Consider the following 12,528-nt stretch of genomic DNA (forward strand, 5'->3'; position numbering starts at 1 on the left):
CAACAGCCCTTAACCAACAACGCAGTTCAAGGAATAGAGTTAAGAAAATATTTAATCATTAAACGAAAGTTTTAAAAAGTTACAAGAAGATTCCATAACAATAATGAGGTTATATACGGGGGGGTACCAGTACCGAGAATGTGCGGGGATACAGGTTAGTCGAGGTCATTTGGTAAAGTGACTATGGATAGATAATAAACAGCGAGTAGCAGCAGTGTAAAAACATAGGGGGGTCAATGTAAATAGTCCGGGTGGCCATTTGATTAATTGTTCAGCAGTCTTATGGCTTGGGGGTAGAAGCTGTTAAGGAGCCTTTTGGTCCTAGACTTGGTGCTCCGGTACCGCTTGCCATGCGGTAGCAGAGAGAACAGTCTATGACTTGGGTGACTGGAGTCTTGTCTTTGACAATATTTAAGGTTTCTATGCCTTTAGTTTTTCTTGTGGACCAATTTATCGGTGAATTCTGAAAAGCGATCCAAGGATTGTTCCATAAGGTTGCAGTTTTTAGGGCGTGATATTGGTTCTTCTAGAATACATTTAATTTAATGTCAATGTTCTTAGCTTCATCGTTTGAAAATAGACACGTAAAAAAGATTTTGGGGATGAGTACGTGCATCTTCAACATGTACCCAATTGTTACTCTTTAGTGCATTTAACTAACTATATGTTGCAAGTAAAAGCCTAGGGTCGCAAGTTGATACAAATCCAAGTCTGGAAGATTAAAACCACCCTCAGACTTAGGAAAAATTCATTTTTGTTTCTATGAATGAATTGCCCGTATAAAATCTTATTATGGAGTATACTTATTTAAAGAATATATTTGGTGGGGTAATTGGTATTACCGAGAGTAAGTATAAAAGCCATGCCATTCTGAAGAGGTTTATTCTACCGGCAAGATGTATAGAAAGATTGTACCATTTATATAGATCTGCATTCATATTGTTGAGTAATGGAATAAAGATATCTTTATACTGTATATTTGTTGTCACTTAAGCATCCTAAGTATTTAATATTCATTTGGTCCACTTAAAGGATTGCTGTAGATGGAGTTCCTTATATATTTTTTCCTATTGCCATTAATTAGTTTTTTTCCATATTCATGTTATATCCTGAGATTTTTGAGTCTTCTGAAAATAGTTATAGCAAAGGGGGCATTGCCTTTTGAATATTGGTCAGGTATATCAGGAGATCTGCAAATAAGTTTAGTTTATACTCATGTTTACCAATACTGATGCCTGTTAAGTTTGGGTACTGCCTTATTCTTTCAGTAAGCGGTTACATTGCCAGTAACAGCTCTCTTCACCCTCCTGCAAACAAGAAGGGGGAGAGAGGTCATCCCAGACTTGTGCCCCTTTCTAAAGCAATTTAAATCAGATGAACTGTGTATATTTTTGCTTCAGGGCATTTATATAATATTTTTAATAAATTACTTATTTCAGCTGGAAAATTAATTAACATATTGGTCTATAATCAGTAGGGGACTCTCCAGATTTTCATGGTTTTAATATAATTGAAATAACCGTTTGATGGCCTCCTGGGTGGCGCAGTGGTTAAGGGCGCTGTACTGCGGCGCCAGCTGCGCCACCAGAGACTCTGGGTTCGCGCCCAGCCTCTGTTGTAACGGATTAGGAAGGGTTTGGCCGGTAGGGAAATCCTTGTCTCATCGCGTACCAGCGACTCCTGTGGTGGGCTGGGGGCAGTGCGCGCTAACCAAGGTTGCCGGGTGCACGGTGTTTCAGACACATTGGTGCGGCTGGCTTCCGGGTTGGATGGCGCTGTGTTAAGAAGCAGTGCGGCTTGGTTGTGTATCGGAGGACGCATGACTTTCAACCTTCGTCTCTCCCGAGCCCGTACGGGAGTTGTAGCGATGAGACAAGATAGTAGCTACTAAAAAAGAAGAATTGGATACCAAAAAGATACCAAAAAGAAAAAGGGGTAAAAAAAAGAAATGACCGTTTGATACGTGGATTGAGTGACATTTGTGTTGTCATTTGTGTAAACATTTTCTCTGCGCAAATGTTTTAACAATGTCTAATATTTATTTTTGGGTGATCTCTGTTTTTAGTGATTATTTTTTGTCTGCTGATAGTTGCTTCAGGGTTGTTGAGTCTAAGAAGGCTATAGGATCAGTCCAACTGTTCATGAATTCTGATTTAAATAAATGTTCATAGAAGCTTTTAAAATTGTAATTAATCATGTTATTTGTAATTAGCGCATTTATCTTTATCGTTTAAAATCGTAACTGGTTTAGCTTGTATTTGCTTTGTGAGAGATGCAAAATATTAAAATGATTAATTTGCCATTAAGTAATATGACTTGAGTTTAACCTGTAATTGTTGTTGGCTCTCAACAAAAGTAAAATATCATATTCGTGCTTAAGTTTAGACATTTGATCATCTTTATGGGCTTTTTCCTAAAATGGGGATTTATTTTTCTTATTTTTCAAAATTTCTAAATCATATTTAGCTTCTGCCGAACATGAGATAATCATTCCTCTACTGTATGGCTTAAAGGCATCACAGATTATATCGGGGGTTGGCTTATCCTTTATGTCTACATTTGTAATGGTAAAGCTTTTAAAAAAATATTTAGGTATTTAATCAAATTTGGGTCCAGAAGATGCGCTCTGATCAAATTCGGGTCCAGAAGATGCGCACTGTTCATTCTCCAAATTCTGTCACTAAGTGTACTTTCTATTGGTGCAATTAAGCATAGCAGAGAATGAGCCAATATAATTATATCATGCAGTTTTATCCAGTAAATTATAGAATGTATTTTGTGAGATTTTTTTTGTTGTCAATTCTTAAATTGATTTTCTTACTTTGAGGGGGGAAAAAGGAATGGTCTTTTGTAGTTGTAGAATAGTCAGCTCTAGGTGTCCTATAAATTATTTGTAGAGCCATTATATTTTTCAGCCTCCTTAACCCTCGCAAAGCTGCTGGCCCAGACGGCATCCCTAGCCGCGTCCTCAGAGCAGGAGCAGACCAGCTGGCTGGTGTGTTTACGGATATATTCAATCTCTCCCTATTCCAGTCTGCTGTCCCCACATGCTTCAAGGTGGTCACCATTGTTCTTGTACCCAAGACGGCAAAGGTAACTGAACTAAATCACTATCGCCCCGTAGCACTCACTTCTGTCATCATGACGTGCTTTGAGAGGCTAGTCAATCATTTCACCTCCACCTTACCTGTCACCCTAGACCCACTTCAATTTGCTTACCGCCCCAAAAGGTCCACAGACGATGCAATCGCCATATCACTGCACACTGCCCTATCCCATCTGAACAAGAGGAATACCTATGTAAGAATGCTGTTCAATGACTATAGCTCAGCATTCAACACCATAGTACCCTCCAAGCTCATCATTAAGCTTGAGGCCTTGGGTCTCAACTCTGCCCTGTGCAATTGGTCCTGGACTTCCTGACGGGTCATCCCTTGTTGGTAAAGGAAGGTAACAACATCTCCACTTTGCTGATTCTTAACACTGGGGCCCCACAAGGGTGCGTGCTCAGCCCCCTCCTGTACTCCCTGTTCACCCATGACTGCGTGGCCATGCACGCCTCCAACTCAATCATCAAGTTTGCAGACGACACAACGGTAGTAGGCTTGATCACCAACAACTACGAGACAGCCTACAGGGAGGTGGTGAGGGCACTCGGAGTGTGGTGTCAGAAAAACAATCTTTCACTGAACGTCAACAAAACAAAAGGAGATGATCATGGACTTCAGGAAAGAGCAGAGGGAAAACGCCCTTATCTACATCGATGGGACAGCAGTGGAGAAGGTGGAAAGTTCAGTTCCTCTGCGTAAACATCACGGACAATCTGAAATGGTCCACCCACACAGTGTGATCAAGGTGCAATACCGCCTCTTCAACCTCAGGAGGCTGAAGAAATGTGGCTTGACACTTAAAATCCTCACCACCTTGTGCGGCAACAGCACCACCCACAACCGCAAGGCTCTCCAGAGGGTGGTGCGGTCCACACAGCGCATCACCAGGGCAAATTACATGCCCTCCAGGACACATACAGCACCCGATGTCACAGGAAGGCCAAAAAGTCGACAACAACCACCCGAACCACTGACTGTTCACCCCGCTACCATCCAGAAGGCAAGGTCAGTACAGGTGCATCAAAGCTGGTACAGAGAGACTGAACAACAGCTTCCATCTCAAGGCCATCAGACTGTTAAACAGCCATCACTAACACAGAGGCTGCTGCCAATATACAGACTTAAAATCATACCGATCTCATATACTATATTTTATACCATCTTTCATCTTGCCTATGCCACTCATCCATATATTTATGTATATTTTCTTATTACATTCCTTACTTAGATGTGTGGACTTGTTAGATATTTCTGCACTGTCGGAACTAGAAGCAGAAACAATTCGCTACACTCGCAATAACATCTGCTAACCATGTATGTGACCTATAAAATTGTATTTATTTTAGACAGGTCTAAATAAGCATCATATAAAGAAAATGTAGTATTCTTCAGAAGAACAGAATAGCATACTCTGAATTGTCCTTATGTTAGGTCCTGATCTGGCTATGCCAAATGGCTGTGGGCTACACTAGTTCATTTAGTAGACTTGCTTAGATTTGCTTAGAATTCCGTAGCATTATTTTATAGTATGAAGACCAATTGAACAAAGCTGAATAAAATAAAAATGATATTTTCTCCAAACAATTTGAGGGAGTGCGCACATGCGGCTATTCTGTGTTGAGCAGTTAAAGAAATAGGTATTCCTATATGCTTAATTTAGTGTTAGTAAATGTAACTTTAGTTGGGCTATATGTTTTGATTCTTAATACATTGTTAGGCTGCACGATGTCGAGTGAACTATCCCTTCACCTTGTTTTTCTTAACATATTTTGTCTGACAGACGCTTACGTGACAACCAGAATGCATTGTATGACGTCAACAAATATGGCGCCACACATAGCTGCCAAATAGCTAAGTATTAGCTCATCATAATCAGCATAACCTTGAAAAAAGTATTAGACATGTGTACATTACAGTCTATGCAATAATTTGTATGCATGATTTGTCACCAGTACTTGAAAACGTGAATAAAACAGTAAATGCACTATACTCCATACATGCATACGGTATGTTACAGTATAAACACAATATACAGAAAATAATGCACTTACTCTGACAGGAATGCACATATGTCCAGAGTTGTTATTTGTAAGGAAAACAAAAAAAAGGTCATGTGGGCGCCAGCCAGAAAATGTGCCAGGGGGAAAAAGTTAGCGCAAGGCCTGTTCTGACTAGAGATGCGCAAATGTCTTCTTATTTGATCTGGGGAAACACTTGGGAAGTGCTGGGACACCCGTTGAAGTGAGAAGTTTGTCCGGATCAGTAAAGCCTCAATATAAATTGTCCGCAACAGTGAAATGTGAATTAATGAAGAGGAACACACCTCAACTCAAACTTTTGTTAGAAGATAAAAAACTTGTTAGAAAAATCATTTGAAACTGACAAGTTGAAACACAGCCTATAGATAATTAGCAGGCAGCGTGCCTTGGTTTGAGGGCAACGCAGGTTAACTGTGCTGTTTCATAACAATTACATTTTGGAACAGTGATTCTGATATCACGTGTATAAAAAAAAACTTGAGCTGGGGTGAACGTTAGAGATATGTAAAACTCACTAGTGGGGTAAAAAATAAATTTGTGGTGAAAAACTCATTCAGAGTTGCTGGGCCTTGCTCCCCAGTGGGTGGGCATGGCTCCCAACTGGGTGGGCCTATGCTGTGCCCCTGCACAGTCATGTGAAAGTAATAGATTAGGGCCTAAGTTATTTATTTCAATTGACTGATTTCCTTATGAACTGTAACTCAGTAAAATCGTTGAAATTGTTGCGTTTATATTTTTGTTCAGCACAGATGCACTAAATGTGATAAAGTAATATGTAATCGATCCTTAAATAATCGGTGCCTAGCAGAGTAAAAATATTATTATACTGTATATTAAATATATTCTTTCATCTGTGGATTATACACTCTACATATATCTACATATACCTGCTAGTGCAAAGACCATATTTCAGAACGCTATGGTGGGTGGTGGTGCGGTACTCGATTTGTTAGATTTATCAATTGTAAGATTGAGTGTAGTATTCAAGTAACCACCCAAGACCACATGGAAATCAGATATTCCTGTAAGTATTTTGGATAAAGAAACACAATAAATAATTGTGAGTATTGGGGGCATATGCAGAAATAAAAGCTTTCCTTTGCCAGAAAAAATGCATTTCACATAGGCAATCCTTCTATCTTGATCATTGGCTTGGTCTAATATATGAAACTTGAGATTACGGCGAAACACAATTACCCCTTTTGTTCTATTATTAGCCGAAGAAAAGGCAGCCACCTTGGAAGTTGTTTTTATTTTGCTTATATAATCCTTCCTTATACGAGTTTCCTGGAGCATGGCAATATCTACTCCTTTCCTATTTAAAATATAAAAGCGAGTATGCTTTTTATTTATTTAATTTATGCCCTGTTAATTCCAGGAAAGCCTAGATAGCTTAACTATTACATTTGGAAAATGCTTTGTTACTTTGTTGCAAAATTAGTGAGTACAATCCCCTTTAAAAGTAAATAAACTCAGCAAAAAGAGAAACATCCTCTCACTGTTAACTGAGTTTATTTACAGCAATCTTAACATGTGTAAATATTTGTATGAACATAACAAGATTCAACAACTGAGCCATAAACTGAACAAGATCCACAGACATGTGACGAACAAATAGAATAACGTGTCCCTGAACAAAGGGGGGGTCAAAATCAAAAGTAACAGTCAGTATCTGGTGTGGCCACCAGCTGCATTAAGTACTGCAGTGCATCTCCTCATGGACTGCACCAGATTTGCCAATTCTTGCTGTGAGATGTTACCCCACTCTATCACCAAGGCACCTGCAAGTTCCCTGACCTTTCTGTGGGGAATGTCCCTAGCCCTCACCCTCCGATCCAAAATGTCCCAGACATACTCAATGGGATTGAGATCCAGGCTCTTCACTGGCGATGGCAGAACACTGACATTCCTGTCTTGCAGGAAATCATGCACAGAACGAGCAGTATGGCTGGTGGCATTGTCATGCTGGAGGGACATGTCAGGATGAGCCTGCAGGAAGGGTACCACATGAGGGTGGAGGATGTCTTCCCTGTAACGCATAGCGTTGAGATTGCCTGCAATGGCAACAAGCTCAGTTCAACGACGCTGTGACACAACGCCCCAGATGATGATGGACCCTCCACCTCCAAATCGATCAGGCATCCAGAGTACAGGCCTCGGTGTAACGCTCATTCCTCTGACAATAAACGCAAATTCGAGCATCACCCTTGGTGAGTCAAAACCGTGACTCGTCAGCGAAGAGCACTTTTTGCCAGTCCTGTCTGGTCCAGCGACGATGGGTTGGTGCCCATAGGCGACGTCGTTGCCGGTGATGTATGGTGAGGACCTGTCTTACAACAGGCCTACAAGCCCTCAGTCCAGCCTCTCTCGGCCTATTGTGGACAGTCTGAGCACTGATGGAGGGATTGTGCCTTCCTGGTGTAACTCGGGCAGTTGTTGCCATCCTGTACCTGTCCCTCAGGTGTGATATTCAGATGTACCGATCCTGTGCAGGTGTTGTTACACGTGGTCTGCCATTGCGAGGACGATCACCTGTCCGTCTTGTCTCCCTGTCTCACAGTACGGACATTGCAATTAATTGCATGCCTAAGGCACGTTCACGCAGATGAGTAGGGACCCCGGGCATCTTTCTTTTGGTGTTTTTCAGAGTCAGTAGAAAGACCTACATTTTCATAACTATGACCTTAATTGCCTTCCATCTGTAAGCTGTTAGTGTCTTAATGACTGTTCCACAGGTGCATGTTCATTAATTATTTATGGTTCATTGAACAAGCATGGGAAACAGTGTTAAAACCCTTTTCAATTAAGATCTGTGAAGTTATTTGGATTTTTACGAATTATCGTTGAAAGACAGGGTCCTAAAAAAGGGACGTTTTTTTTTCTTTCTGAGCTTAGATGAGTAATCAATAATCCGCATAGAATATGTAAAAAGAAAAAAAACATTTCCCAAGAGCCCTCCCAGACTGCAACTCATATAAACCTCCTCCTTTCCCTTCCCTCCCACCAAAAAGGGAATACTTCTCAGTATATTGCAGCTGCATTAGCATCTTTGGAGGCTCCCTAAATTTGCCATTTGTATTACTACGTCTGTCAATCTTATCGAATCTATGATTTTGGTCACCGCTAAGATAAATAACTATCTGGATTTGATTTAATATAGCTTAAATCTAAAAAAAAACAGATTTGCCAATGGTGGGATATTGAGTTTTTTGTATTTTATCCACTTTTTCTCTCCAATTTCGATCTTGTCTCATCGCTGCAACTTCTCAACGGGCTCGGGAGGCAAAGGTTGAGTCATGCTCCCTCCGAGACAAGACCCACCAAACCGCACTTCTTAACACGCGCCCGCTTAAAATGGAAGCCAGCCGCACCAATGTGTCTGAGGAAACATTGTTCAACTGACAACCAAGGACAGCCTGCAGGTGCCCGGCCCACCACAAGGAGTGCTACAGCGTGGTTAGCCAAGTAAAGCCTCCCCCGGCCATCCCTCCCCTAACCTGGATGATGCTGGGCCAATTGTGTGCCTCCCTATTGGACTCTCGATCACAGCCAGTTCTGATACAGCCTGGGATCGAACCCGGGTCTGTAGTGACGCCTAAAGCACTGTGATGCAGTGCCTTAAACCTTTCTGCCACTCGGGAGGCCCTGTGTATTGAGATTTAATAACTCAACAAACTTTACACTAAAAGGTGTACCTTTACCTGTTACTTCTGTGAACTTTCATTATCCTCCCTCCTCATGAGTGAGAGAAATGAGAAAATATCTTAAAGACGTGGGTTTTTGGCAACGGAATAACAAGGCAATATTTCTTACATGCTGACCAGAGTGCACACGTGCATGCGTCTGCATGTTGATTTTGTCCACCCACACCAGACGCAATAGGGACACACAAGTTTAAATATCAAAACAAACTCTGAACCAATTAAATTAATTTGGGGACGGGACAAAAAGCATTAAACATTTTGGCAATTTAGCTAGCTAGCTTGCTGTTGCTAGCTAATTTGTCCTGGGATATAAACATTGGTTTGTTATTTTACCTGAAATGCACAAGGTCCTCTACTCTGACAATTAATCCAGTTAAGAGTCAACCAAATTAATTTCTAGTAATCTCTCCTCCTTCAGGCTGTATTTGGGACAAATAATTCACTAAACCTCAACAAAATCTTGTAAGAAATAATGTGGAAATTGAGCAAGTTGAGGTGACTAAAACTACTTGGAGTAACCCTGGATTGTAAATTGTCATGGTCAATACATGTTGATACAACAGTAGCTAAAATAGAGAGAAGTATGTCCATAATAAAGCGTTACTCTGCCTTTTGAACAACACTATCAACAAGGCAGGTCCTACAGGCTTCTAGTTTTGTCACACCTGAACTAATATTCAGTTGTGTAGTCAGGTGCCACAAACAGAGACCTCGGGAAACTACAAATGGCTCAGAACAGGAAGCACCGCTTACCCTTAAAATGTACACAGACTACTAACATGAATAATATGCATGTAAATGTCTCATGGTTCAGTGGAGGAGAGATTGACATCATCACTACTTGTTTTTGTAAGAAGTGTTGACATGCTGAATGCACCGAGGTGTCTGTTTAAACTACTAGCACGCCCTCTACACACGTACACATGGATTTTGTATTGTAGATATGTGGTAGGAGAGTAGTGACCTGAGGGAACACACTTAATGTGTTGTGAAAAGTGTTATGAAATGTCATGTAATATTTTAAATTGTATATACCTGCCATAATGTTGCTGGACCCAAGGAAGAATAGCTACAGCCTTGGCTAATGTGGATCCTTAAATACAAATATGCACTGCAGGTAGGCCTATGTCACGCAAAAGCCTCACGAGTAGATATATTTATAAACCTTTTATGGATAGGCTACTTGGCTAAAGAATGGCCAGGATAAGATAAGAAAGACACCGGACACATTGCTGTTGAACCAGCTTTCGTTACAGTAGGGTAAGAGTAGCCTATAATGATTATACCCACCCGTTGTATATTTGACAATAATGGAATGGTCTTTTTGAAAAATGTCTTGCACATAACTGGTACGTTCCTATGAAAACGTTAGGTAATAACTTGAGACTCAAAGGAAAGTGCTCTAAAGTTGTGTTTACGTTTGTTGTTAGCTGGGTGGATAACCGTTCTATTTGACATCAATTGGTACTTCATCAGTCCAAAACTCAAATCAATATGCTATCCAGGAACATACATAAGTCTGGCTTGTGTAGATAATAGAATCGTTTCTATATTCAAGCGCAGTGTGAAATTGATGCACTGTCGCCACTGTAGGCTACTTACCTACTGCCACGCACATCACGTCCACCAAGACATACATCTTCTTTTTTCTCAAATCCATCATTTTATTCTATTGATAGAGGCTGCCAGTTGATCAGACACGTGTTTGGAAACTTAGTTTACGAGTGTTGCCATTGAGTCCGCTGAGTAAAACGTATGCAGCCAACCTGTATTGCGAGTTCTTCCGGATTTAAAGCTACTTTCCTACCTGCCCACAGATGTTGACACCTATGTGTGCAATTTTGAAGTGCGAAAAATGTCCAAACTCAGACTCTAGTCATCTCAATCCGCGACAGTGTTAAATTCTTACACTCATATTTGGTTGTAATGACAGGCTTGTAAAATAAACCTTCGTTTTTACAGTAGTTGAGGCGTCCTACAAACCAATACAACCCTCCACGCCACAGATCCCTCCTTCCCACTTCCTTGCATTTTTTTTACTCCCACAATCTGACGTCGAATAGTAGGCCTACATTATCTGCTCCAAATTTGAATTTAAGAATTGACACTGACAGCAATAATAAAAGAAAGCTGAGCAGAAGTCTGTCTTGCTGCTGGTAAAGTATTTAGTTTTAGTAGCCTACAGTGGACAGCAGCTGATTTGTGTGGAGGCGGATGAACTTCACTGTACTGTTTATTTATTGATACATGAGCCATAGAACTTTGGGGATATTTAAGAGCATTTCCATAGATCGGTGTAAACTTACTGGGAATTTGGTGAAAACCCATGGTACTACATTCATGTTAACAAGTGTGATAAATAATGTTTTATATCTTAATTAGAGTTGTTATGTGATATTGCCTTGAGGGCATTCAAGGCAAGTAACAATTTATCACTCCAAACATGGCAATAACAATATCTTATATTCAAAATCCATCGACTCTAGCCAGTAGGCTACAGAACCTCAGCGGGCACGCCATTAGAGCTGGGCGATATGGATATTACGATAAATTGCCTGAATATATGTAATAACAATACATATGACGATTAGTTTATAACAATGTGCAGTTTTATTCATTTATTATCCTTTAAACTACTCCTACTACGTTAATGGTTGTATCCATCAATTCTTCCATCATCCATATTAACAAACTTATTTAATTTTAAACTGAACATTTCTCTAGTATAGGCTACTTAACGTAAATAACGATATCAGCAAAATGCCTGCGATAAGTGATCGGTATGGTCAGGGGTGGATCATTTTCGTTTAATTCACCCAGTTCTACACCCCATGCATAGTTTCACTGTCCTGGGTCAATATTGCTTACTTGAATAACATGTGCATAGATTTCCAAACAGTGCCTGACCCTTAATTCAGTATGCTGTACAGTATTTAACATGCTATCCTCCAACAACAAAAAAGCCCCAGGCATACTGACTCACACGTGACTGAAGTTGGCCGGTTGACGCTGGGTAGTAAAAACGAAATTGGGTCTAAATGTGACATTAGTTGTGGGCATTAATCAAAGCAGGGTGGACCCACGCTGAGTAATGGGCTCAGTATGTGGAAACATTAATAATCTGCGAAACAAGACACACTTACAGTCTTACAAAAGCTAAATTACTTTTACAAATCCTGCTGGGACTGTATAATTAACATTACCAAGCAACAGCAGGACTCCATGGAGCTGGGATAATTTAATGATTTCTGTTTCTTCATTAGGACTAGACTGGGGGTAGGTTTATGTTCTAGCCTGGCATGACACCCTTCTAGCCTCGCTCATAACACAAGAGTAGCTAAATACCAGGAGTTAGACATGCATCAGTAGATAAGACGATATTTCAGCATATATTTGTAAACGTTTATATATAGGAGAAATATATGATTCATATATGTTGAAGTACTTTTCATGTGGCCTTGCACTTTGACTTTGCCAGAAAGCACAGTAAGACACAATGAAAACCTCAGTGTGTTATAACAGAAACAAACTCAGGAAATCGGATAGAAAAACAAGGAACAGTAAATACACTTTCAAAATATAGCAGCCAGGGATCAGACATCCTAAGAAATGTTACTATCACTTATACTGACATGCAACAATTTCAAAGATTTTACTGAGTTACAGTTCATGTAA

General features: G+C 40.3%; 1 protein-coding gene across 2 annotated transcripts in view; it reads right to left on the reverse strand.

Moving 5' to 3' along the window:
• The window catches only part of LOC123997440 (phospholipid phosphatase 2-like), a 29,701-nt gene extending 18,804 nt beyond the window's left edge, over positions 1 to 10,897 (reverse strand). The window contains exon 1 of one of the 2 annotated variants that reach the window (XM_046301684.1): positions 10,763 to 10,897. Coding sequence is in view for 1 of the 2 variants with exons in the window: in XM_046301683.1 (XP_046157639.1) it covers positions 10,456 to 10,516 (61 nt within the window). In the remaining variant the exon portion in view is untranslated. Of the gene's footprint in view, positions 1 to 10,455 lie in introns of both variants that reach the window. The other variant, XM_046301683.1, reaches the window with a different exon arrangement.
• Between the last annotated feature and the right edge of the window lie 1,631 nt (positions 10,898 to 12,528).

This window comes from Oncorhynchus gorbuscha, linkage group LG15 (assembly GCF_021184085.1).
Source record: "Oncorhynchus gorbuscha isolate QuinsamMale2020 ecotype Even-year linkage group LG15, OgorEven_v1.0, whole genome shotgun sequence".
Taxonomy (NCBI): domain Eukaryota; kingdom Metazoa; phylum Chordata; class Actinopteri; order Salmoniformes; family Salmonidae; genus Oncorhynchus; species Oncorhynchus gorbuscha.